Raw genomic sequence first — 26,876 nt, 5'->3', positions numbered from 1 at the left:
CGCGAAGAAATGCCCTTGTTTTATTTTGTACCTTATTACTTTCGAGATCAGTCTTCAATACCCATATCTGACCGACGTTCTATAATTAATTTGATCCCCTTGATGATCCATAATCTTGCCTTGTAAAATTTGAATATTGAGGAGATCATGCTTCACTCAACTATAGCTACTCGTTCATCCCGATTAAGCAACAACACCAAGCAATAAGCTCTTGTCTACGAACGGTAGACTCCACTGATGAGAAAGCCCACCGCGGGTGCTGTCTTGCATCTTTGATTCACAGGAATGATTCGTCAATTGTAGAGTTTGGAAATAGTTGAGGCCAAGTGTTGATACTTGAAAAGGTTGCAATCATGAAACATCAAGGTTACGGTCAAAATAGTCTCCAGGATCAATCATGTCTATTCTAAGGAATGTTCATTCTCATCGTTCTGTCTATAAAAGACTCTAAATACTGATGAATAGCTGAAAAGTGAAGTAGTTCAGACCACCTCTTCATGGGTGGCACTCATGGAATCCCTGCCAGCCTTTTCGTTGGCTTGCTTGTGCTTTTCGACTTCTTCTCCGAATCTGTTCCCGATCTGATTGGTGCGCCACGGCATAACATTGGAGTCAAAGATTGCATCAATTTCCTCCAGTGAGCGACCAGCTGTTTCGGGATACATGAAGAAGACATGGAAAGTCATAACACAGCAAAATACTCCAAAAATGATGTATGTTTTCCACTGGATATTGTGGAATGCTGGTGCGACAAAGTAAGCCAGTGCAAAGTTGAAGATCCAATTTGCCGAGGCAGATAAACCAACGCCCTTAGCACGGTACTTGAGTGGAAAAACTTCGGATGCATAGATCCATCCGACCGGTGCCTATTGTCTCTGGTTACTATGACGGAGAATTTGGAAGATTTGAATGTAGTCCATACCCAAGTAAAGCCGTATATACCGGTGAAGATATAGGAAAATGCAATAACAGTCATTCCAGAGCTGCCTTTGATGGACCATGTCAGGTTGTAATTTCCATTGACATTGGTGACCGAGTGGCCCCTGCTAGCCATAACACCAGCAATCACGAAGTGAATAACCATGCAGGTCACCGCGCCAGTTAGGAGCAAAGGTCGTCGACCAATTCGATCGATGTATGGGAGCATGATGCCGGTAGTAACCAGGAAGATGACATATTGAATAGCCGAAGACCAGAGAGTAGTGTTTCCAGTCTACTAATGTTAGTTGAGATTCTTTGCTAAAAAGAAAGAGGTGACTTACCATTCCGGCCATCTCAAAGATGTATACCACATAGTACATTGCAACATTGCCTCCAAGCAGCTGCTGCCACATTTGCACACTCATTCCACACATGGTCCGCTTCCAGATACGCGGCCCAAATAGAGCAAGGAACGAGATGTCCTTTGCTTGATGCGCAATTCTAGCGGCCTCTTGAACTTCTGCGAACTCAACCTGTACCACGGGGTCATTGCGATCGCCATTGCCATGAATCAGAGCAAGGTTCTCAAGGGCTTCCTCCCAGCGCTCCTTGCTGGCCAACCAGCGAGGTGATTCAGGGAAGAAGAATAGTGCGATAAAGAGAATCAGACCGGGGACAGCCTGAATACCCCAGCAAATTCGGAAGGCAGCTGGACCTGCCACACCTATCGAGCAACCGTAGGCAATGAGGTACATGATCAAGATACCCCATTCAATAGCCCATTGCTGAATACCGACAATGCGACCACGAATTTTTGCCGGGGCCAATTCGGATAGGTAAACACAAGTTTGTGAGGAAGTGACTCCCACTGCGAGACCACTAACAACACGACCAGCGACAAGATGTGTGACGTTTTGTGCACTGCATTGTACCATAGACCCAACAATCCAGACGAGAGAGGCGACCATGAGCGCGCCGCGACGGCCAAGGTAGTCGGATAACCAGCCGGCTGCAATGGAGCCTGCGAATGAACCGGCTGACATAGAAGCAGTGATCTAGAAATATTGAGGTTAGCTTGGTACGCTGGAATATCTTGAGAGTTGAAGGCTAATATACTCCTCCTTGAAGATTGGAATCCGGGTTCCCAAAGAATTCGGTATATGTGTCAATGCCAATCCAGGCACTCATCGAGCTGTACCGAGTCAGTGATGTCCAACCCTTGAGTCAATTGAATGATTCGCGTACCTCACATCGAAGCCGAAGAGTGCTCCGCCGATGGTGCCGAACGCGGCGAGGACTAGTCACAGGTTAGCATTAATTTTTGGATTAAGTGATTGAGAAATCGATGAGAAATACCGTAGATATTCGTAATTCGATACATCTTGGCAGCGGGCCTCGAAAGAAGTTGATCTTTCAAACCTCTCTGCAGCCCAAGGTAGCTTTATAAGTCAACATTATCGGTTCCACCGGTCAATGCACAGTTCGGGAAGGGCTTGAGAAGGAGCTCTAACTACGCCAACAAACGGTTGTGGCGGAATGAGATCGCACCACTTCTGAGCCGGGGCATGACCCGTCGTGGAAGGGATCGACCGGGGGAAATGTGGGAACGTGGAGGAATGGCCTGGAGGAGGATTCTGGGGCAGAAGTTGGGGAAGCGGGCGGCGTCATTGGCGGAGCACCCCTGTCTTCCAGACTTCCCCAGCCAGTCGGAGGAATTGCGGGGTCTTTCGGCTTCGGTTGCAGCCACTCTTTTAACCGAAGGCGAGATGCATTTAGCCGCCGAGTCGGTTTGAGACAGGTAAGGTTTCAGTTCATCTTTGCCGAGATTCTTCCAAAAGTCTCTCTCTACCAAGAGGTTGAGCTCTGGTCGCTGTGGAGGAAAACAGGAATAATTTGCCTATAGACGACATCTAGAACACTATACACGTAATTGTGCCATGTCGCGTCGTGTTGGGTTCAACATAGTATCGAAGATGGAAAGATTGCCTGTTTGTTCAGGGACCACCGATCGGCATGCCGACGTCATGGCCACCGACAATAGCCTGTTATTCTACCGGGGTGATTCGTGCCAGAAATTTGTTCGGATGTTGATAAATTAACGGCAGAATTTGGATTCGCTCACTCACTACAGAGTACTCCGTATGGTTATGCGTTGGTCAATCGGCCACCGATCCCGAGACACTATGCATCCCGCCGGAAGCAAATGAGAGGCAGTCTATTGATCTTGGCAGTGAATGGCCAGGTTGAAATTTCTCTCAATTTAAAGTTTCTTACGGAGTAGAGCTATCTTTCATACGATTTCCGGATCAATGGTTGTGTCATGTCTCAAGAAGTGAGGTGGGCGCGAATAATATGACAGCATGGTGAAATCAAACACGCGACGCCAGCGATGGGAATTATCCGAGCTGTGCTGCTAAATATGGTCAATTAAATCTCGATAAGCAGTAGCTTCCGACCCCTGTACATGGAGAATCAATCACACAATGTACCTACCTAGGTAATTCACAGATTATACGTGAAGGCTACGCAGCCGGTTCGACTCGTCCGTGATTCAAACCCCCCAGAAAGACTGTAATACATCATTTTGTACTACAGAGTACGCGTAAATTAACAGGTCGATGAATATCTGCCCTGATGACCAAAGGCTTATAGTTACAGCCATATCGTTTTTTGTTTGCACCCGAATATTGACCAGCCTAAGAGAATCATAACCACCCATGAAGGTAAGCTATTGTTCACGAATCGGCTCGCCTACCATAGGCCACATGGCGGCGCCACCAAGGAAATCAGCTTTTACGCACGGCATCCTGCCGAGCGGCCCGGGTGGTGATCTTACCGGACGATGGTGGCGTCTTTGAGAGGTCAGAGCACTACGCCACAAATATGGTTGTGGCTCTCAAAAATCTACTAATGCATAACCAATGCCTTGATTTCTGACACAATTTTTGAACTGCTTAAATATCAAGATAGGACGTCTATTGGGGCTAAATGACGGCTAATTCTTGGGTGTTGCATTGAGACCACCGGGTTATTTCCATTTTCAATGAGGCTGCTAGTACCCGAGCGCTCGCTCGCAATTTTCGATAACGTTGAATGTTCTTTTAAAACTGGGTTAAATCTGGCCGGAAAGCGTTTCTAGGAAATTTCAAAGCTCCATGTTGGGGGAAAATCTCCTACCAGCTAAAAATACTTATTGATCTTCCCCTTCGTTCATAAATTGCAATTGCCTTTCCTCTCCTTCAATTGCACCGGATCACTAGATAATTTTCAGCGGCCCGTGGACTGTAAATCCCAATATAGTTCCACCTACTATATTCTCCCATGTTCGTCGCAAAATTCGCTTGCTCTTATGATGTTACAATCCACGGATACGACCACCTCTCGCGTTATGCACTCACCATTCACCGCACTGTACATCCGAGGGGACTAGACATTCTTGCATGCGATAAAGACTAGATTAAATCCTCAACATCGCAGGAGTGGCGATTTAACTTATTCTTGTTTTTCGACTTTCTTGAACTTTGTCGGAATCGGGACTGAATAAAGTCAACACCTGAGACGATAAACCAAAACTAGTATTACTTCGAAGGTTATTCTTTTAGTTCGAATTCGTTACCACCCAGGCACCGTCCTCCACCGGATATTCCTCATCGGACTCGCCCATCAACATTGAGCTTGAATAGACCTGCATACCTAGGTACTAGTATCAAAGAAGCTTGGAAGCGGTCCCGAACTGATCAGCTGCATCATAGTAAGCAGCCGTTTGTTGAAATTACCACCCCATTGATCCAATAACTTGAATTCACCACTGGCATTTGGCTATAGGAGCTTGAAAAAACAGTACTAGTATGTGCCGCTTGCTCTACCAGGAGTAGTTATCTAGCCTACTCCGCCCGGGGCTGATCGAACCTTCCAAGGTTCAAGGTCCACGGGCGGAATTCAAGAAAACTTTTATTCCACATCTACCGCCCAGGAGTATTGATTACTGCATACTGCAATATTTCTACTGCCTCATCTTACTTAATTTATAGCAGGTCTATGCGATTGCGATCGGTGCGGTAGAAATAGTTAAGGAGAGTATCCATGGATGGCCCCACATGTTGCGGGGAAGCGGGGGAAACAGCCCCGTTTTATAGTTAGTACAACAGGGCAAAGCAAACAACAAATCTTGATACCACCCCAGAAACATCCGTGCTTCACAGATCGACCCTTTTAACTACCGGATTCTTTCAAATTACGACTCCTCAGTGGTACTCTACTATGTCACACATCGCGAGAATTGAACCACGAGGGTCGAATTGCATCACATCGCTTACAGAGCTTCCCCTTGCAGATATGATCTGGCTCTGGAATGTGGACGTGTTGAACGCGCCGTTCTGGATCGCGTCTGCTCCTCCCGCGCAATTTTGAACTGCCTTTTTTGCTTTCTCTTTGCTATCTTTCTTCGATTCTGAAGAACTTCCCCGCAATTTTGGTACTTTGGATACGGCTTGATCTGAAGATACATCGCGGCTGTACCTCACCTTTTCTCCCCTTCCCCCGCCCCTCGGTTGTCCGCAACCGACTCTTCTGATAATATCTGAAATGATATTGCATCGGTCTAGTGCTTCCCGAGGATGAGCTAGGAAAGTCTAAACTTTACTTAAAGCGTGACATTTCCGTCTCGGAATTCCCATCTGAATTCTCCGAGCGGAGGTTGTCTATAAATTGACAGATCGCTCGCTGTTGATGAGCCAGCCCCAACCTCGACCACACTCAAGCTAGTGCTAGCTGGTAATTATACACAGACGCAAACATGGGGCTCAAGACCTACTGCCTAGGTCTATCGCTCCTCTTCTTGAGCTTCTCGGTCCATGCAGAGAACATAACGAGCGACACTCACTTCTACGGACAATCGCCACCTGTTTATCCTTCTCGTATGTCGCGTCCCCATTCCCAGGTTGATTCATTCTACTAACAGTTATGTATCCAGCCGAAGGAACAGGGTCTGGTAATTGGGAATCCGCCTACCAAAAGGCCAAGGAGTTTGTTGGCAAATTATCTGCTGAAGAGAAGGTGAACTTGACTGCCGGAGTATCTGTCGAAAATGGATGTTCTGGGAATATTGCACCGATTGAACGCCTCGGTTTCCCTGGTTTCTGCGTCTCTGATGCTGGGAATGGACTAGTGAGTCTTTTTTGCATTCAGTTCGATCTAGTTCATTTCACTGACGATAGATCTCTAGAGGGGAACCGACTTCGTCAACAGCTGGCCAAGTGGGCTTCACGTGGGAGCCAGGTACGAATGATTACTTCTTGCACTGTTTACTCATCTCGCTCATTTATTTGACTAGTTGGAACAAAGATCTTGCAAAGAAACGTGGCGCACACATGGGCGCTGAGTTTCGTCGAAAGGGTGTCAATTTACTACTGGGCCCTGTGGTTGGTCCACTGGGTCGGGTTGCTGAGGGTGGTCGTAACTGGGAAGGCTTTTCCGATGACCCGTATCTTTCTGGTAGCTTGGTCTTTGATACCATCCAGGGTATACAGTCCGCGGGTGTCGGGGCTTCGACTAAGGTAAGTAATAACTTGGGTACCGCTGTGTGGTGTGGTAGGCTCGAAGTGTTCTGACCAGACTACAACCAGCATTATATCGGGAACGAGCAAGAGACCAATCGGAATCCAGAGACAAATGAACAAGGAGAGTATACCGAGGCGGTCTCGTCGAATATTGACGATAAGACTATGCATGAGCTCTACCTCTGGCCATTCCAGGATGCCGTGCTAGCTGGAAGTGCATCTATCATGTGTTCCTATCAGCGCATTAACAACTCGTACGGTTGTCAGAATAGCAAGACGCTTAATGGGCTTCTGAAGACTGAGTTGGGCTTTCAGGGTGAGTTCCGAAGCCTAATTTTCACTCTGTTCATCGCGACTAATAGCAATACAGGCTATGTTGTTACCGATTGGGGTGCTCAGCATGCTGGTATTGCTGGAGCGAATGCCGGTTTGGACATGGTCATGCCCTCATCACAGACGTGGGGGGATAACCTCACTATCGCAATCAAGAATGGTTCTATGGAAGCATCCAGATTGGATGATATGGCCACTCGGTAAGCCAGGGCTTAGATATTCGCAGAATCGAATCTGGAAATAGACTAACTAGCCATACTTCCAGTATTATTGCGACTTGGTACCAACTCGATCAAGTTGAAGGAATCAAGAACCCGGGAATCGGAATGCCATCAGATATTACCGCACCGCACAAGCAGGTGATCGGAAAATCCCCAGACTCCAAGCCCATCCTTCTCCAAGGGGCAATCGAGGGACATGTTCTTGTCAAGAACACTGACAGCGCCCTCCCCCTTAAATCCCCCAATATGGTTTCGGTATTTGGATACGACGCTGCCACCTCGGATTTCCTCGAAGTGTCGCTCGCCCAACAACAAGACAGCCCACTTTACCAAAATAGCACACTTTACGTTGCCGGGGGATCTGGTGCCGGCTCTGCAGCATACATCGACGCTCCAATCGATGCCATCCAACGTCAGGCTTATGAAGACGACTCGTCCGTCATGTATAACTTCTACGATCAGAATCCCGATGTGGATGCGAGTTCTGACGTCTGTGTTGTTCTCGTCAATGATTATGCGACCGAGGGCTTTGATCGCCCCGGATTGAGCGATGAATACAGCGATACGCTCATCACAAACATCGCGAGTAAATGCGCCAACACGGTAGTCGTCATTCACAACGCTGGAATTCGCGTCGTCGATAATTGGATCGAGAATTCGAATGTCACTGCTGTTATCTTTGCCCATCTTCCAGGCCAGGATACGGGTCGTGCTCTGGTGGATATTCTTTATGGTCGCGCTAATCCCTCCGGTCGTCTTCCTTATACTGTGGCTAAGAAGGCGTCGGACTATGGTGATCTTCTCTCCCCGACACAGCCGGACGGTGATTATTGGCTTTTCCCTCAGTCGGACTTTACTGAGGGTCAGTTTATTGATTATCGGGCTTTTGATAAGAAGGGAATTCCTCCACGCTTTGAGTTTGGATATGGATTGTCTTATACGAGCTTCAAGTACTCTGGTCTGCAGACTAAGAGCTCGGGTAAATCCAGTTCGAAGTATCCTCCATCTGCAAATATTGTCGAGGGCGGAAACCCGCATTTGTGGGACGTGTTGATGACAGTCACTGCCGAGGTGCAGAATGCCGGTAGTATGGACGGTGATGAGGTTACTCAGTTGTATCTTGGAATTCCTGGCGGTCCTGTTCGCCAACTTCGTGGATTTGAGAAGGTCTCTATCGCCAGTGGGCAAAGCGAGTCTGTCACTTTCTCGCTCACGCGGAGGGATCTGAGTAGTTGGGACGTGAATGCCCAGGAATGGGCTTTGCAGGATGGACAGTACAAGGTTTACGTTGGACGATCTAGCCGTGATCTGCCTTTAACCGCCTCTTTCTCCATCTAATGTCGCAGAGGGCAGAAGATCCTTCGTCGTGAGAGGTATAGCTTCTCTAGGATCAATAAGACTCAAACCATGCATGTAGCCATTGATTTTCATCTCCCCATTGGAAAAGAAACAATCGGTCTATAGGGGCAAGGGTTTCGCAGAAAATTGTAATCCATACACGGCATCGGATGCCCTGGAGGTGAGGAAAAGCATCTGGGAACAAAAACCTTGGAAGGAAAACCCTTTCAGGGCTCTTGCTCTAGGCCTGTGCACCTGAATTGTGCGAGTATGTCTGTTCAGGGTCTGGACTATCCTCCGTCTGCGTATTCAAATTGAAAGTGATATGGTATCAAATATCATTCTATGAGATCTATGTCATCTCTAGTCTACCCATTCAAACATGTACAAGAAATTTAGGGCAAAAATACAGCATCGGGAATCGAAAACGTGAAAGGAGAGGGGCGGCGATCAAAGCTTGCTCTTGCCAGGCTGGTTCTTGAGAACATTCTCATTCCAAGGATAGGGGTCGAAAGTCAGGTCGTTAACGGGGTTCTGTTGGCTGGCACGGTGGAACAGGTCCTCGTAAACCTTGCCGTCCGATCGGCCCAGACTGCTGTCGAGTTGCCAGTCGGGAATAGCCCAAGCGTCGACAAGACGAATAGCGTGGGGGCGTATCTCGTCGAGCAACTTCATGACGGCAACGGTGCGGGTGAGGGTGATCTGGCGCACAGTCACAGCACCAGAGGAGAAGAACTCGGCGGCTTCGCGCTCGAGAGTGTGGAGGGCGTAGAGGCGGAAGAGAGAGTGCATGATGGTCTTGGAATCGGAGTCAAGGGACTGCGACAGGTTGGGCGAGGAGACAGCTTCGTAGAAGTTCCTCACAATCATGTACTGGGAGTGAGCAGTGGACAGACGCCAGAAGTCGACCAGCAGGCTGTTCCACGAGCGCTTCTCAGCATCGCGGTGCTTCAGGGCCTCAAAGGTGAGGTGGGCAGTGCGCCAAGCGAAGGCATCCACAATATCAGCATCGTTCTCGAGGATATCGAAAGAGGCACCCTTCTCGCGGCGGTCAAGGTAGTTGCGGAGGATACGTGAAGTGTCATTATCAGCAGACTTGCCGGAAAGAACGGCACGTGCAGACTTGAGCAGGTAACGAGCGACCTGCTGGGTGAGCATGTAGTTGTCACCCTCCCAAGTCAGAGTAGGAAGGTAGTCAGCGTAGTATGAGCCGATACCGCTGTAGCTGCTGTAACCGTGGCCACCACAAGCACGGCGACAGACCTCAAGACCCTCACCAGCAGTGGTACTGGCAAGTGCCTTCAGACCGCAGGAAGTAGCGTGCAGGTCGGCGAGGAGATCAGCTCCTGCGCGAAGCTCCTCGGGACCAGCACCACGCGAATCTTGACCAGGGGAAGCGGCAGCCTTCATGCGCTGCTGGTTCTCCTCGTACAAACGCATCATACCGCGGCCGGTGAAGTGAAGAGCGTACATGGATGCCAGGAGCGGCAGAAGACGGACCTGCACCATCTTGTAGTTGAGAACCTGGTTCTCTCCGGCGTTGACGTCGGCATCGCGATCCTGGAATTGTCTGCGCACAGCGGCGTAACGAGTAGCGATGGTCACACCGCGAGCCAGGACGCCACCGGACTGCAGAACAATGTTGGAGCGCACCCAAGTGAGGGTGCCGTAGACGAGGGTAGGGAGGGCGGGGCGGATATATTTGTTGGTCTCCTTGTCGATACGGGAGAAACGGGCAAGCATGTTGACGTGGGGGATCTCGACGTTGTTGAAGAGAAGGAACCCGTTGTCCATGGTGCTGGGAAATGGTTAGTCATTGCTTGATGCGTGGTTTTGCAGAGTGTGGACTACTTACTTGTAGCCAAACTTGGGACCAATGTCACCAACGTAGACGTTCTCCAGAGGCTGGTGTGTCTCCAGGTCACGAACTTGCACCACGAAAGGATGGGGACCGTAGTTCTTTCCTCCAATGAATAGCTGGGCCATAACGACAGCATGATTGGCAGTACGACCGAGGGAGCCAATCCACCACTTGGAAGCAGTGAGGGTAGGGGAGTGGATGGTGAAAGTCTTCTTGTCGGGGTTCCAGGTGGCGGTGGTCTCGAGACCACGGACGTTGGAGCCGTGGCCCAGCTCGGTTTGTGCGTAGCAGCCGATGATCTCGTATTTGGCGGCGCGCTCAAGGAAGAGCTTGTGTTGTTCCGGGCTACCTTGTTCACGGAGGGTCACCTAGAATTGAAAATGGCCAGTTAGCATCGGTTCATCGGTTCATGGAACATAGAGGATGGATCTTACCAGGAACATGCTGGCATGCAGACCATATGGAGTAGGTTCACCAATCAGCTCATTGGCGGCATGGAGCTCCTCCATGGACCATTGGTGCTTCTCAGCCAGCTGTTGCAGGCGCTTGGCCTTGGCCAGCGATCGCTGAAGACGCTCAACGCGACCGAGGGAGTGGTTCTGGGACTTGTCGAAGACCTTCTCAGGCTGGAGGAGCTTCACCAGCTGGTCTTGACGCTGTAGGAACTCCTTTGTGTGCAGTAATTCGGAGAGCTTATCGACATTGATGTTGGATTGGGCACGCTCTTGAGCGAGCAATTCGGAACCCTGCGGGCCCGCGGGGGTAAGGGCCTTGACCCAATCAGGAGGAGGAGAAGGCATTGTGAAGATGTGGAGGGAGGGGAAAGGGAGAAGTGAAAGATAGAGAAGAAGGAGAAGAAGGGAGAAGAGGTTCAAGATATGAAGTGAGTGAAGTTGGGGAAGGCGGGTGACGTTTCTAGGCCGAGGAATTCCCAAAAAGGAAAGTGCCGAGGCTGTCCCAATCGGGTCAAGCGCCGAATAAGGCCGAGCGCGCAGAGAGAATTAAAGTAGAGAAGACTGTACTTAAGTAGAATATACTTGATATTAATACTAGAGAGCGAATAGCATGCTATATTCTGTTCTATATCAAGTATAGAATACTCCATATTCTCACCCCCATCAGTGTCTCCCCCTATCCACATCCACATCCCCAGCTTGCGGGGTGTCGGCTGGGGCAGTCCCGGGGTCACCCAACCCCGAAATCGGGGCCCCCATCTTAACTAGGTTTAGCGTGGCTCCCGCCGACTTTGTTAAGACAGACAAATTTAGAGTCATCGATAGTCACTTGGCTAGTCGCCTAGTCCCCCTGGTCGGCTGATTCTCCGGCGAAAGCCGAACCCTTACACCAAGTCGACGGGTCAGCCATTTGACCTCGGTTCAGCCCCGGTTGTACTCCATACATGCTTACCGGTCGAATGGCCCTACAAACACACTCTACAGCCCCAATATTTACATCCCTGCCACTAAGATAGTCTGCAGTAGTCTACTAGTGAATGCGGCTGTCTAAAATATGTGCCGAACACCTGAACTCTCTCTTCGGGGCAAGCCGAATGGCCGGGAAATCCTTAGTTGGGCAAAATAATGCTGGAGATGGAAATATAATCTTCATGATGACATTTTCTATCAATTCCGCTAATTTGAAGAGCTCCACGAAGTTCGCTCAATACAAGCGACCTTGGAAAACATTCGAAGGAGCCCTTCGGAGCACAGCGGCTCGGAATACTCAAGTACTCTCGGATCAGATAAGCTAATCGGGTCCCGACTATCACATGTTCACATGTCAGCACTGTTCTGCTTGTGAAAACACACACAAAAAAAATTGTGAACGTGTCAAATGGTCAATTCGGTGCACCCAAAATGTCATAATTTCATTCATTTCACCCGTTCAGTGCCCGTGATCAAAAAACACATGATGTTTTAAGGGGCCTCGCATTCTCGCCGCATTATTCCGACTCAATCATCCCGCTGCTCTTTCGATACCCGCGGTAGTCCCAACCACATGAGGAAGATAGCTCCGGATAGAGCTATGATGAATGGCTGTAACACTTGAACACCCTTTGCCTGCGCCAGTGCACCTACAGCAAATGGCAGAATCGCAGCCCCGGACCCTCCAAATGCCGCTGCAAATCCTATCGAACTGACATGCAAGTGTCGAGGTAACAGTTTGGCGATCATCACCACGACACCGGGAAAAAGGGGGCCTAGGAAGAAACCCTGAAGCGAGACTGCGACTGCCGATGCATAAAATTGTGGCACAAGCCAGAGGACGAGTCCAAAGGCGATGGATAGCAGGATATATGCCTATGATCGCATATCGTTAGCGTGGACTGCTCCATGCTCGTCTAAACAATTGAGAAACGAGGATATGGAAGAGAAACCCACTGAAATCGCCAACTTCTCTCTCCTACTCGCGGCGTCACAAAGCCCAGTAGAATCCGTCCGACTGTGATACCTAACCAGAACCCAGTCGCTGTCATTCCACTGGCGAAAGCGCCCCCGTTTCGCACGCGAATCATGAAGGTCACAATCCATCCACCCAGCGCAACTTCCACACCCACGTATCCGAGCAAGAACGCCGCGCACAGCCAAGTGACTCGTGCAGAGGGGCGTGTAAAGAGTGCTGTCCTGAGTCCACCCTTTTTACTATCGCCACCGGTGTCGGCCCTCGCTTGTCGGAAGACTGCGCCTGTTGCTTTCCAAAAGCAGGTGCCACAAACGATGAGTTCAATGGCCGCGCAACCGACCTAGGGAAGACAGATACCATGAGCGAAAGTCCAGAGATTCATTGCGAAAACAGCTTACCATGACGAAATAAAAGTAATACCAGGGCATATTTGCCCGCGCGATCATCGATGTCGCAATCAGCGGACTCAGCACAGCTCCTAATCCATATATACCATGCAACAGTCCAAGTAACTCATTTGAATGAGCCATGTTCCCGATCCACGCGTTCCATGCTGCGTCCTCGAGGCCGTTGCCGAAGCCGGCGAAGATGAAGGAGATCACAAGGACTGGGTAGGGAGGATGGACGCAGTTGACGATATAGGCGAGTAGATGGCACCCTGGTCCGATCAAAGCGGGGCCGCGCTGTCCAAGCGAGGTGTGAATTCGATTGTTAAGGAATGCTGCAAGAACATATCCGACCAGCGGAGACAGAAAGACGAGAGACACAACTGTGTAGGAGAGGTTGTAATATGATTCAAGCTAGGCTCATTAGCATGGGACTTCAAATTTTCAAGGTAAAAATCTCAGGTCTTGGTATTACATATGGGATCAAAGCCTGCGAAAACCAGATTAGCAAACACATAAGCGAAAATCCCTCTGGGATAGGTTGTTTCAAACTTCAAGGTATTCTCCCGGATTGTCTCACTTACACCGTATGCCGCATCATTCGCGCCCATTACCAGGAAGCTGAAGAAAGTCGCAAACGAGCGATATGCATTGATCCGAGGCTCATTCCACTTCTCCAGCGCCGCAAATCCCTCATGGGATGTTTCGGACGAATCTGTTCTTGAGCGCTCACTCGGAGGCAAAGTCTGGAGAGTGATTGTGTTGGCATCGCGCGACTGCTCCTGCACTACACAAGTGGAGGCCATGATTCAACTGAAGTGAGCTTGAACGTGTAGTTACCCCGCAAATAGCATCGGAGAAAAACCGCAATGTTAGTATCTGCAAGGGGACTGATGCGAATCCGAATTCGAAACTGCAAGGAGTTGAGATGAAACGTGCGACCACGACCGAATCTCGACTTTATACCAGCTAAGCTTGCTAGCTAACAAGGCTCTTTCACTGCTGATTTGGGCATTGATTTCACTGGCTGGGAGGTCCTTTTCTTGCCACCGCATCGTTCTGAGGGGTTTGCTTGGCGGTGGAGCATCGCCCGCTTTGCCGCTTGCGGAAACTCTCCGATGCGCTCACCTACTCTTTTTGGGTAAAGAGAGCGCAAATCGAGATTCGGCGATGGGGAGTGGAATATTCCATGGGGAATATCGGACTTAATGCAAGAGCCTGCCACAAGTCAATGGACAAGCCTGGACTTTGACCATCTTTTTTGACGGACCGGGATTGGCTCTCAGCTAGGGTAATTAGGGGCCTTCAAAACACGGCATACATATGTTTGACTTCGAATACCCTGGTATAAATAGCCTAAATCGAAGCAGAGCCCTGAAATTTGCTTTCCACGTCAAAAGTTTGGAAATTGGGCTTAATATATGGTAAAGCCATGAGTTCCACCTCCTCGTGTCTTTTACCAGATGTATTATTTATCCACCAATGAGCTTCAAAGAGATCCAATACCTCCGCATTTAAATCAATTGAGACCCGTTCAATCAGCATAGCTCAGTAAAATTACAATGAGTTTCACCAACCCCATAATTCCGGGGTTCAATCCCGATCCCTCTATTGTTCGAGTTGATCAAGACTATTTTTTGGTGACATCAACCTTTGAATACTTTCCTGGGGCCCCAATTTATCATAGCCGGGATCTGATAAAATGGAAACTGATTGGACACGCGTTAACAAGACCGAGCCAACTTCAAATTCACACCCCGGAACCTGGAGGTGGTGTATGGGCTACAACAATTCGCTATCACAGCGGCGTATTCTACATCGTCACGGCTAGCTTCCACCGTTATCGCCCCCAGCACGACGATCGGGTCTGGCCCCAAGGATTTTATGTCAAAACAAACAATATATGGGATGATAGTACCTGGTCGGATCCTGTTTATTTTGACCAGGTTGGATTCGATCAAGACGTGAGTATTCCCGAGCTCACGACGGGATCGACATTACTAAAAAAAAAATGAAATGACATAGCTTTTTTGGGACGACGATGAAACTGTGTACCTTTCATCCACCTATCGCAAGCTTAAGCCCACACCTGGGGCTAAACTGAAGGATTTCGCCATTCACATATGCACCGTTGATCTTGAAACCGGGCACTCGACGTCCGAGCCAAAATTGATTCGCGAGTCTTCTTCCGGGGTTGCAGAAGGCTCTCATATTTTTAGAAGGGGCCAATACTGGTATCTTTTCACCGCTGAGGGTGGCACCGAGAGCGGACATTGTGAATGGGTTAGTCGCAGCGAAAGTGGACCCTTGGGCCCTTGGGTGTTGGGGCCCAATAATCCCCTTTGGCGCAATGGGTTGGAAGACGAAGTACAAAACACAGGACATGCAGATCTAGTCGAAGACAGAGATGGAAATTGGTGGGCGGTACTCCTTGGTGTTCGACCTGTGAGAAAAGAGGGTGGATGGGAAGATTCTGTGCTCGGTATGTCCATTCCTACAACCGTGACGATCATTTATTTACCAGATATGATAGGCCGAGAATCATTCCTAGTTCCGGTCTCATGGGAGAACGACTGGCCAGTGATAAATGGAGGAAACAAGATTACCCTTCAATCAACCGGTCCGGGTCTTTACCAGCATATCGTACCCGTACAGTGGAGAGATGACTTCTCTAGCCCGAGCATGCAACTGGGATGGTACAGGAAGAGTGAGTTGGCTTATCATTCAGAAGGCTATTTGCTGATTATCTGTATCTAGACACTCCGTTCACATCCGATTTCTCACTGACCGAGCGACCTAATCATCTGCGGCTTTACGGTGGGCCATATGATCTTGCTGTTCCGGCTTGTCCAACACTATTCTTACGCAAGCAGACCCATCTCGTCTGCACGTGGGAGACAAAGTTATCATTCAACCCAACCTCAGAGCATACAGAAGCAGGCACTGTCCTATGGTGGAATTATTTCACGTACACCTGTCTGGGAATTCGCGCACAAGGGGGAAGCGAATTATCCGATTTCAGCCATCAGAGGACAACATTGTGGAAGAGGAGATAGACTTGACCTCGGATGTGATATTAACTATCCAGTGTGGTAGTGAGTATCGTTTTGGATATCGTCAGCAGAATCTTGCAGATATCAGGTGGGTCGGGACTATCTCCAACAAAGCAGCGACAAAAGCACCTCCCATTGGAGCCTGTTTCACCGGGATGATGTTTGGGCTATATGCATTTGGTGAACGCCATCGAGTCTTGAGCCCTGCGGATTTTGAATATGCGCAAGTCTCATAGATGCGGTCCGAGTCTTCTACAGCTTTTCAATCTATATTATCAGTGCCGGTTACTAGATGGTTAGCAGCCAGCAATTTCCAAGTTCTAGATTTTATTTCTTATTGACTACGGCCCCGGGCCTGCGTTTAAGCTGGACTTCAAGTTCTTACTAGAAATCCATGTTGTATTATCTACCTGGGTACTTCGCATAAATTATCACAATGTATACTATATAGTGTAGCAGGAAGTAGTATGATCTCAGGGGCTATTATCTTGCTACTACCTACCTAAGTAGGCTTGTCCTCCAATGTTACTGTAGCATTGAGAAATGTGTCACGGCCACGGTGGATATTACACAGTCAAAATTCAAAATAACCTGGCATCCCGATAACTGTAACACACTTCAACCATAGTACTAGCATAATCTCACCAAGTGATAGAAGAAAATTGGTCATGGACGGACTAGGCGAAGCAGCTTTCGAGATTAGTGTATAAAACAATGCCCGGTTCCATTGTTCAGCGCAGAGGATTCTGAGCAGCTCCGATTCAAATCATCCAGTCACCCAGGCAACCTCCAGTGGAAATTTCAAACCTTGGAAATCAAAGTTTCTTTCGATATTCTCTAGTAAAATGCAGATTCCACACGCTATAGTGAATGTTATTTCGATCTGTGCTGTACTCGTCACAGGCCTTCCTCAGGCTGAGCCTGGTGATTCTCAGAGTTGGCATTTTTCTAAAATTTGGGAAAATTAGAGAGTTCTGATAAGCCCATTAGATCTTCTACAATGTCGCCGTGTTCTGGACGCCGCTCTATCCCAGGAGTTGTCCATGGAGAAACACGGCATTCATGATCTGCAGGACAGGCAAGCCGCAGACCCACCAAATGGAATAGAAACTATCTATGAAGGCGTAATTCCATCTTCTCTTTCTGATATTTTCTGACCTGGAGCCTGAAATCGACATTGCTAATCATATTACGTAGTACTGTTCGGCAGGCCATACCCAAAGATGTAACTTCTGTCTTAACGGACGGATGTACTGGGGAAAATGTGCGCAAAACCACCGAGTAAGTGAACCGCCCCTGCGATTGAAAAATTGCTTTAACAAACACACCACAGTGCACGCGGACTGGAAACTACTGTAACTATTCTGATAGAGATAGAAATGGTATTTGTAGCTAGGTTGGAATTTCATGCACTGTTTGTTCTTCGGAGCTATTCTACAACGAAGAAGCACAACTTGAAATCTAGTAGGACTTACTGCTCCAAATATTTTCTTGATATAAATCATAGATAACCTTGGAAGGCATAACTTTTAATTATTCACAAGGTAGATAATACATTTGAATAATGGTCAAAAAGAAAGGACTAATAAATAGAGTACGGCATACCCGCAGCGCGTGAGGGTACGCCTTATCTTCAATTCAAGCATACCCACAGCAGCACGGAGTAAAGGGAATAGCTAAATAGTAGTAGTAGTGCTGCAACTACTTCACATGGGAAAAGCCTCCAAAATTTGTGGGGCCTCAAACCTTATATGTGCACATTCTGACGTATCATGCTTCAGTTTTGAGCCCGTCCTGTGTAACAGAACATGGAGGGGGTACTCCCTTAGACCAAGACGTATAAGTTGTAAGAAAGCCCAGGGCTTGATCTCAGCACTTCCATCGACTTGACAATGCAAATATTTTGAGTGACATTAGCGTGCTGAGTCATCCCGTATACAAGTCCTCGCCTCATCATTACCATTCACCATTCACTTTTCGCCTATCTTCATCCTTGCTCATACCCTCATAATACAATCTTCCGTCATGAATACTGAACAGCATGAATCAGTTCCACCCCCGAGGGTATCTGGATACTTGACGATACTGGGAAAACCCTCAGATTCGTGTCTGAGGAAGAGCTCGAGAATGCTACCGAAGCTACTGCTAGCACGAAATCGAAAGTGACACCCGCCGAGGTTATCACTGAATACCTTTCCAACCTGAGCCCCCCCTCAAAAGACCATTCAAGACAAGCTCTGCGAGCTGGGCTGGGATGAAGCCGCCATTTACAACATGCTCACTCTTCTTGAAAATCAACAGCGATATAACTGCGCAAAGCTCCGCCAGATGGGATACACCGAAACGGAAATTCAAAGGCTCGACGCGCTCGGCAATCAAAATATGAATGATTTCTCGCATCTCGAGCGTGGAACTGCCAGTGCAGGCGATGGAGAATATCAACTGCAGCTGTATCTGCTGGAAGAAGCGAAGCGAAGACGTTTGGTGATGCTCGGAGAAGAATAAGCGGAAGACAAGAAAACCTGCGAGGCCAAGAGGCAAAGTTCTAGTGTGGTAGCCCGAGTATCCCCTTTCTTTTATCCAAGCCATTGAAAACACAAAGGTCGATGGTCTTTTCTAACAGCGTTCAAAGGAAACCCCCCATGGGGGTATGTGTATCAATATCTAATAAGGAATTCTGAATTTGAAGTAGTATTCAAAACAACTCTCATCGTCGTAACTTATGAAAATATTTTGTGCGACGCTGTATCAATAACAGACATTTCCGTTCTTCAGCTATTCTCGGCCACATCGAAATTGCTTTCACTTTGGGCCAGTCTCGGCTGGGTGACGGTCGCTCAGTACGGGTTTGCTCTATGAATTATTCCTCCTTCTTCCCTCTAAGCGTACTCTCCATTTATCATTTAGTAAATCACGAATCTCAGAAATAAGTACCTAGATATCTACTGGTAACTAGAAATTGAAGTAGGTACTATAAAGGAACTATAAGTCCCAGATACACGGTTGCACACTGAGCCCTGGCAGTATCTCTCCGTTTGTCTCGGGATCTCCCCGAGATTATCCCGAGATTAACCCCGTGATTAACCCCGAGATCCCTGAATACCGATAGACCCGCTTCGACATGGCTCTGATTGGCAGCGGTGCGTCTCTCTGCGTCACCTGTCCGCCAAAATCCAGACGGTCGCTTCAACTTCTACTTCTCCATCTCACCTTGCTGACGCTTTAGTAGTGCTGATCGTGACAATGGCTAGTTCCCCACAATTAACTAAACAAAGTCCAATCGATGATGACAAGGCTGAAGACGACTGGTCAGGTCTAACCGACCCGGCAGAACGCCGCAGACGACAAAATCGAATTAATCAGCGTGCCCGCCGTACGTGTAATCTGATCGAGAGCGCGCATTTCAAGAATATGTAGCTAACAATCTGCTCGCGGTATAGGAAGACGACAACGATCCGAGGCGAATAAAGACATCCACCCGAAAAGTGTAGTCGCCTCCGCGCCCCCATCCTCCGCGACCGCACTTGTCCGCTCGAAAGAGAGTAGCGCCCTGGAGAATGGCGATCGGCGCTTCAAAAACGATTTTCTACGCGCCTTGATGAATAGATTCACCAGTACGGCATATGAAAGCTATATAACCGGCTCACCGACCTCGGATCACCTCTTAACCCTCACCAAAGTCAATGTTTTTCGCGCATTTGGGAATAACCTTCGCATGGCTGGGGGCTGCTTGGACAATATGGACGATGACTCGATCTCTCACTTCAATACGGAGGCACCGAGGAATAAATTATTGGAAGACAATATGCCGGTTAGCTTGCGACCGACGCGAGTTCAAAAAGCCATACCACACCACCCTGGCTAGACTTCTTCCCTCTACCTAGAATGCGCGACAACATGATCCAAGCGGGCGATGAATGGGATGATGAAAAACTTTGCACTGATATAATGGGATTCTGGAATATAGGTTCCGCAGAGAACTCAGGTCTGATCGTCTGGGGTGAACCGTGGGATATCAATAATTGGGAGCTTACCGAAGCCTTTCTCAAGAAATGGGCTTGGATTGTACGTGGGTGCCCCGAGTTGATGATATCCACGAATAAATGGCGGTCAAAGCGGGGAGAGAAGCCCATTTTCCGCTATATCTAAGGATATTGGAAAAGACGAAGTGAATACCGCGAGCGAATGAACGAATGAACGAATGAAGAGCATCGGATGAAGCCCAGTAATATTTTTGCATGGCCCTTCATAGCACCTGTTGTCCCAAGTTTATTGGGATCATACTCGGCTCACGATCTGATCCTAGGCCTTGGGATAGTATGGAAATTTCCTCGCTATCTAGAGCGACACCTGGAATCCTATATACCCGGCTCGTCTGTTGATTCATAGGCAGTGGAAGTCGAGTCGCACAGTCCGTGTAGACGAAGATTGTCGTACCATCGACAGTACCATCTGGATTGAGCCGTAGATCATCTACGCAATAATCATCTAGATTATGCATATTTCCACTGCAATGATCCGCTTCGGGTTGCTGGAAGGACATTGTTCCACTAGGAGAATATAATTTCAAGTTAGCTTGGTCTTCTTCTACCAATCCTCATCCCACAACTATAAACGAAGATGAATAGTAAGATAACTTACCAAACTGTCCTCTCAATGGAAACCCAACTCCAATACCCACACTGTCCATCCTTCAAAGGCTTTTCGAGAGCCATCTTTCGAGGTCCAACATCGGATGTCAACTTAGACTGCCAGCCTCCACTGATCCCATCATTCAGACCCTTTTCAAAATTTGGATTCATATCAATAGACCAAGTCAACGTTTTCGTGAATTCAGCAATTTCACAAGGTGGCCCATCACACCAAACGCCCAAAGGAAACTCTCTCCCATAGATGAATCGAGTTGAAAGCTGACAAAACGCCAGGCAGGAATTTGTCTGGTAATCTATATGATCACATACACCCTCCGAGCTCGGCTCATACTTCGGCCGACAAATATCACTGAGATATCGGTGGTAAAGGACCGGTGTATCGTCAATTCCGTCGCATACGTCTCTGCGAAGGAGCTTGTGGGGCCGCTTCTGTTCCTGAGATGTGGCAGTCCCATGCACAGAAAAGAGGAGATATATCAGGGCAAATAATTTGTACATAGTCAAAGCTGTTACCGAGATGATCGTTGTGGAGGGAAGTGATAGAATTGCAGAGACACATGGTGACTGCGGCCCGTCGTGGCCCCAATATAGCGTCTCACGAGGTGGGGCGTGACTGTGCTACTACTACTTGTACAAATCCTGCTGCAAGGGGCCATTGATTTCAATCCTTGTTAGTCCCAAAAGCCACCCGTGGACTCCATTTAGTATGTATCAGCCTTGTTGGATATGGGCTTGCAAGGTTCGAGACCTGCGACATAGGATTTGGACCCATTGCCTGGAAATAGTTCAAATGATACTAATTGTACAGAGGTAGTCTCGATAATCCTCCGGGGCGGGATCTGCGAGTTGCAGTTAGTATTGATTTCCATTCGAGTGCCCAGTTGCTTAGGTGGCGACGGGGACCATAATTTGGACCTTATCCATATCGATTCAGACCCGTAGATGACAGCCCTGGAGGGAAGAGGGAGGGAAAAGGGAACGGTCATTTGGGGGCCTGGCTACTCTGACGCCGAAGCGACTGCTCGTGCTCTGGCACACACAAAGACTTTGAAGGATGGCCAATGCGGCTATTTCACTTGGGTGCCCATAATAAAGGAAAAATGGTACGTTAAATATCTGATTTCGATTAACTATATCAAAAATGCTAATGATGATCTAAAGCGGGACCATGTCATCCAAAAGAAAAACTCCAACCACTTGCTTTGGCGAGGCGAAAAACATCGGCAATTACTGTGCACAGCAGCTCCAACTTAATGATAACGGATCATCCGATGGATCAACCATATTTGTATGGGTTGAGTGTGATACTCGACTTCCATTGCCGATGGATAAGCAGACAAGCTCAATTTATAAGAAACCAGGTGTCTCCAGAAAGCGGGGTGGGCAGTACGCTTATGCCCTAGACTTGGGACGACAAACTGGTACTGCTTCTGGATGTAATGCTGGTCCGTATGTCCACCTTTAAGAAGGTAGTGATTGCTCGGCCTCAAGTAAGACCGTTGTCACATGCTATGATTGGGCTGAGGATAAATGTTGCAAATCTGGTATTATACAGAAGAATGCTGTTTAAATTGGAGGAAAGACAAAGACCCTGGTTAATTATCAGAATTTGATTCGGGATAATCCTAGCGGTGCACCTGGGAAATATTGCACAACAATTGAGGGTTCAGCCCAAGCAGATGAAGCAGGAAAGGGTGCGTGTGTATCTGGTGAAGTTGGAGCCGGGAGGTGCTTCTTGGCTCGAAAGCTATCGGCTGCCCGTCGCTTGCAGCTTGTTCTGGGCCCGAGCGCCGCTCTTTGGGAACCAATGGAGCGGTGGCTACAAGCAGTCAAGAGCCAACTAAATGTAAGGATCATGCATTCGGTGATCATATCGCCTATCCAGAGGAAGGTGGTGTTTTGGCGATTCCGGGAGAATGGGTCGAGAAGTGGAAGCATGTCATCGCTGCCATTCCTGCTACCAACGAAGCCCGAGCTGCAGATTCGATAAGATGGGCGCACTTTGATACCCAACTGTGGCTGATTATTCGTCAGCTTTGAACGAGGACGGGACATCAAAGTAACGACCGTGGCATCCATTGGGTGATATTATCTGGACAGGCCATTACTATTACTCAAAGGGACGGATAGAACATAGTAATAGTATTAGAGTGGAGATATGGAGAAGAATGGAGTTGAAGAAGGAGCCCCAGAGGGTGGCTCCCGGGTAACTGTATAAAAAGAGCACAGGCCTAGTTTGTTTTCATATGTTCTCATCTAAAGCTAGACATCATTGTTTCCCAATATCGCTCTTGCCAGGTTTCTATCCACTTTCCCACTGCCTGAGTAAAAGGTGCCTCGGAGTACGGTATTCAGTCAATCGGTAGCCAGAGGGGAGTCCTTACCCTAGAGGGCACGAACGAGGAGAAAGAAACAACAACGCGGTCATTAGATGAGGGAGACGAGACGATAAAAAAATGGAAGCCTGTAAGAAGAGATGGGAGGGCAGCACGATGACCTGCATACCTGAAGCATCCAGTCCCAGACAGCTTTGGAAAATGTGTGCTTTATGCTTTTCGGATCTATAAAAAGCCTAGAAATACAAACTCAAATCCCCTCGAAGTAGCAAGTGACTGAGCTTAGCTACTGAGGAGGAAGTTTTGGTACCTAACGAGCAGCGGATTGGTAAGAGGTTACATGCCAGAAGATACCCTGCTCCTAATAACGAAACCAGTCTAGGTACAAGTGCAGGTCACTAATTTCGGACAGCTCACATGCTAACGTGTTACACGTAGGTGAAGATCTGATCGGAATTAAGCTATGCGCATTTGTAGAGTAGGTGAAGATCTCATCGGAATTAAGCTATGCGCATTTGAGATTGAGAAAGAATTATTGTATTGGTTTCATCTACGTTGATCAGTCTCTCACCACCGATTTCACGCCTCATCATGGTGGTGACATGTGTGGATGTTCTGTTGTGAGAAGAAATATAAAAGGGCCCTGCAAATCCTTTTCGATTGTCCAGATCCTCAAGCATACCTAAATACAAGCTTATTATGAATAACTCTACTATTGGACTGATTTCCCTTTGAAAACCACTGAAATCGCTCGACCATCAAATTCTGGACGAAAAAGTATCGTCAGAATATTTTGGACTTCAACTTGAAGTTTTCCAGCATACATGACTATTTCCATTTGATTTTTATCCTTTTTGGATATATTTCCATCATTCTCACCACACTCGACATGAGGTCCCAATCTATCAACAGAAATTTCATAAGAAAAGAATCTACCTTGATGTGCACATCTTTACAGGCATAACAGAAGTATGCCGATATCAGCTCCGTGAGAAGTCTCACGGCCATTCCAATATCTTACCCAGCACTCTAGATATATTGTCCTGCTTCATTCGGAGCTGGACAAGTTCTCGAACTTGTGAAGACGCTCCGTCGAGGAGATCCACGGACCACACGACCTCCTTACCAGGCCGGGGCTATTCTACGCCCCGTAGTATCCCTGGCGTCTTACCTCCTTCATATACCCAGCCTACATAGAGTCTCAATATCTGCACTAGATAGTTCATCCATGCTCGTCTTGTGATTTTCTTCTTCTGCTACACGCCATATATCCAATCCTATCGTTCTAGCACGATCTACGCTATCTCAATTCCACTGGCTGCGGACTATAAGCATTCATGAAAGCCGGGTCCTGGAGCATCTGTGATATTCATTCTTGCGATGCGTATATTGCACGTCTCAATGAATGGGTCATATGTCAATCCCGTTTTTTAAGAGAGTGAGTAGGAACTTCCAAAGTTCTGGGACATTCCATTATTTAAAAGCCGTCTTAACAAGTTTTTGTACTAGGTTGGAAGATTCTTCGAGAGTTTCAACGCATGAAGAACTCTGACATCTACGTTGGCGAGAGTTGGATTCGCGGAGCTGAAAGAATTACAGGCAGTAGCAAGTCTCAAAGAATTGGAGAGACCTGTAAATGATGAGTATGTTCCAGTTCCATTCAGAGAAATGAAACAACGAAAGGATAAATAGATACTCTCCGTGAATGTTGATGCGAGGAGAACCAAGTTTCGGCACCAGAGAAACATTGAATTACGATGCTTCCGAACGGTTAAATTCATGATCAAAGAGATATTTCAAGCCTTCCACAACTATTCAAATTAGACTATGATCATTGATTAGTTCCAATGGGTAAAATTGTAACTTGTAAACAATCATTTCCAAGAGGTCCTACACATCGGTGACCCAACCGTATTGGGCATAATTAACCTTAGGCATCAGGCCTCCAAATGACTTGATGTGCGGACAGACATCCATGCTTCTTCCACTCTCCAAGTTCTCGTTCTCAAGCGCACAATGGCGCCCTTCACAACAGGCGCTTGTACGCTTTCATCATCCACGCATTCTCGAACCCTGCTTCTAACATTTGACGTGTTCGGCACCCTTTTCTCTCCAAACCCTCCTGTCCCAGAACAATACGCTGACCGCCCACGATTTGGCCTTTCTCGGAATATTGTCACCTCCAAAAGATCAAGGAAGCCTTCAAGGACGTAATATCAAGCTCATACGAGATTCTGGCCAAATTATGGACGAGCTGACGTACTCCGTGGGAGACATGGCGGGCCAAAACAACGGTGGGGGAAGTCATACGAGAGAGTTTCACGCGCGTTTTGGATTCGGATAGTAGTTAGCCACTTGAGTTTCTGTGTCGGGGATGGTGGACGTGTTGCTTGATAGGTTCGCCAGTGACCAAGGATACGAGCTCTACGAAGATGTTAATCCCTTTTTCACGCGCATGCGCGAAGCTGAGGGCTCTCCGACACGTCGATTTGACCGTATCCCGCTAGGCGGGGGTGTTTAATTCGGATGATCGCGTTCCTTCTGTGCTCCAGGTACTGGGACGGCGGGATAGGAGATTTACGCGCAGATCAAGATCTCTCGAGTATGGAGCTTCCGGGGTTCGAGCAGCGAGAACGACCTGGTCCGGCAAGTCGCTTTCTTCTGATCTGCCAGATATGTCGACCTTGACCTTGTAATTACCAGTTATGAAGCTGGCGAAGGGAAGCCAAACCGACTGATCTTCGATGTCGCGAAAAGGCAAGCTCGTTTATTACCTAGAAATCATATACCGAACCAACCACCCGGTTCGAAATGGGACAGGAGGATGCACTGGATTCGTATACACGTGGGCGACGAGCACGAGAAAGATTATAGAGTGCACTGTAGATGCTGGGTGGGAGAGTTATTTGATTCCTCGAGGGGATAGCAAGGCTCCTCCTCGCGAAAATGATCAACTCCTTGATGGATTTGGTTGAAGAATACCGATTTCGGGCAAAAATTCACCTAGGCTTTAAGATGGCAACAAGGATACCAGACGATTTTAGAGTTTTCGAACGTTTCAGAAAAACTCAAAGATGGTGGCAGGGATGTGTTATCATTCGGGCTCACTTAAATAAGGAATTCCCTAGGTGCTACAAGCTCGCGAAGTGCAAATACTTCGAAGCCGAATATCATTTTTGGAAGTCCACAAGTCAAGAAGGGTGGGGAATCCGAGACATAAAATACTAGTTAAAGGATCTCGCGCAGATGATTATGATTAGAAAGTGTATAACCAAGGATTAATTTTGGAAAAAAAACCTAGTTGTATCAAATGGAATCGAATAAAGATACAGGGTATCAAAAATTGGTAAGAGAATCGATCACTGGTCCATGACCATGCAGGGGACAACCATGGAAATTGCATTGTTTTCTGTCGTGTATATCGATCTCGAAGTCTGCTTTTACTTTTGCCCTTGGCTTTAACTTGCAGCTTCTTGCCACAGTTCGTGCAACTCAAGAGCGATATTGTAATTTGGCTTAAGGAATCTCAATCAGGGTCTGGCTGAAACAGCATGGGGCCTCTTCGAAGCGCTGAACATCCTGAAGAGTTGATGCTAATATTGTGTATTTTGATATTAACAAGTTTACCAGTTGATCCTGGATTTCTGCTTCATGAAGGTTAAGTCCTTGAGGCAGGGAGGAAGGATCACAGAACTGATAAAAGAGAGGAAAGCAGACCGAGGAACGGTATACAGGGTGGATTGGGCTGGGGAGGAGTCTCGTGTAGGCATGACAGTTCTGTGTGCTAGATATCATGGCCTGCAGGGTGACAATG

At 47.8% G+C, this 26,876-nt stretch overlaps 9 protein-coding genes across 9 annotated transcripts; 4 read left to right on the top strand and 5 right to left on the bottom strand.

Moving 5' to 3' along the window:
- Window positions 1–482: 482 nt before the first annotated feature.
- N7533_008412 (sugar porter family MFS transporter) lies at window positions 483–2,302 on the bottom strand (the record flags this gene model as incomplete). The annotated part of the gene is made up of 6 exons (XM_057105062.1): window positions 483–866; window positions 923–1,213; window positions 1,263–1,976; window positions 2,038–2,113; window positions 2,167–2,218; window positions 2,278–2,302. The coding sequence occupies 6 exons, from the start codon at window positions 2,300–2,302 to the stop codon at window positions 483–485; spliced, it is 1,542 nt and encodes a 513-aa protein (XP_056956511.1).
- Window positions 2,303–5,716: 3,414 nt separating this feature from the next.
- Window positions 5,717–8,371, top strand: N7533_008411 (beta-glucosidase; the record flags this gene model as incomplete). Its single annotated transcript, XM_057105061.1, has 6 exons — window positions 5,717–5,837; window positions 5,882–6,087; window positions 6,146–6,198; window positions 6,254–6,476; window positions 6,546–7,012; window positions 7,078–8,371. 6 exons carry the CDS (start codon window positions 5,717–5,719, stop codon window positions 8,369–8,371), a joined length of 2,364 nt encoding a protein of 787 aa, XP_056956510.1.
- Window positions 8,372–8,821: 450 nt separating this feature from the next.
- N7533_008410 (uncharacterized protein) lies at window positions 8,822–11,032 on the bottom strand (the record flags this gene model as incomplete). The annotated part of the gene is made up of 3 exons (XM_057105060.1): window positions 8,822–10,169; window positions 10,227–10,600; window positions 10,667–11,032. The coding sequence occupies 3 exons, from the start codon at window positions 11,030–11,032 to the stop codon at window positions 8,822–8,824; spliced, it is 2,088 nt and encodes a 695-aa protein (XP_056956509.1).
- A 1,152-nt stretch (window positions 11,033–12,184) lies between these two features.
- Window positions 12,185–13,827, bottom strand: N7533_008409 (uncharacterized protein; the record flags this gene model as incomplete). The annotated part of the gene is made up of 4 exons (XM_057105059.1): window positions 12,185–12,532; window positions 12,610–12,975; window positions 13,034–13,435; window positions 13,606–13,827. 4 exons carry the CDS (start codon window positions 13,825–13,827, stop codon window positions 12,185–12,187), a joined length of 1,338 nt encoding a protein of 445 aa, XP_056956508.1.
- Window positions 13,828–14,583: 756 nt separating this feature from the next.
- Window positions 14,584–16,310, top strand: N7533_008408 (glycoside hydrolase family 43 protein; the record flags this gene model as incomplete). The annotated part of the gene is made up of 5 exons (XM_057105058.1): window positions 14,584–14,985; window positions 15,047–15,503; window positions 15,555–15,728; window positions 15,779–15,989; window positions 16,019–16,310. The coding sequence occupies 5 exons, from the start codon at window positions 14,584–14,586 to the stop codon at window positions 16,308–16,310; spliced, it is 1,536 nt and encodes a 511-aa protein (XP_056956507.1).
- A 2,038-nt stretch (window positions 16,311–18,348) lies between these two features.
- Window positions 18,349–18,579, top strand: N7533_008407 (uncharacterized protein; the record flags this gene model as incomplete). Its single annotated transcript, XM_057105057.1, has 1 exon — window positions 18,349–18,579. One exon carries the CDS (start codon window positions 18,349–18,351, stop codon window positions 18,577–18,579), a length of 231 nt encoding a protein of 76 aa, XP_056956506.1.
- A 738-nt stretch (window positions 18,580–19,317) lies between these two features.
- On the top strand, window positions 19,318–19,939 carry N7533_008406 (uncharacterized protein; the record flags this gene model as incomplete). The annotated part of the gene is made up of 2 exons (XM_057105056.1): window positions 19,318–19,447; window positions 19,515–19,939. The coding sequence occupies 2 exons, from the start codon at window positions 19,318–19,320 to the stop codon at window positions 19,937–19,939; spliced, it is 555 nt and encodes a 184-aa protein (XP_056956505.1).
- Window positions 19,940–20,320: 381 nt separating this feature from the next.
- Window positions 20,321–20,876, bottom strand: N7533_008405 (uncharacterized protein; the record flags this gene model as incomplete). Its single annotated transcript, XM_057105055.1, has 2 exons — window positions 20,321–20,624; window positions 20,716–20,876. 2 exons carry the CDS (start codon window positions 20,874–20,876, stop codon window positions 20,321–20,323), a joined length of 465 nt encoding a protein of 154 aa, XP_056956504.1.
- A 1,452-nt stretch (window positions 20,877–22,328) lies between these two features.
- Window positions 22,329–22,805, bottom strand: N7533_008404 (uncharacterized protein; the record flags this gene model as incomplete). The annotated part of the gene is made up of 1 exon (XM_057105054.1): window positions 22,329–22,805. One exon carries the CDS (start codon window positions 22,803–22,805, stop codon window positions 22,329–22,331), a length of 477 nt encoding a protein of 158 aa, XP_056956503.1.
- Window positions 22,806–26,876: the final 4,071 nt, after the last annotated feature.

This window comes from Penicillium manginii (genome assembly GCF_028828005.1).
Source record: "Penicillium manginii strain IBT 31320 chromosome Unknown utg000006l:1.0-4164085.0:1.0-4166146.0, whole genome shotgun sequence".
In the NCBI taxonomy this organism is placed as follows: Eukaryota; Fungi; Ascomycota; class Eurotiomycetes; order Eurotiales; family Aspergillaceae; genus Penicillium; species Penicillium manginii.
This window is presented reverse-complemented; position numbering and strand designations above follow the sequence as displayed.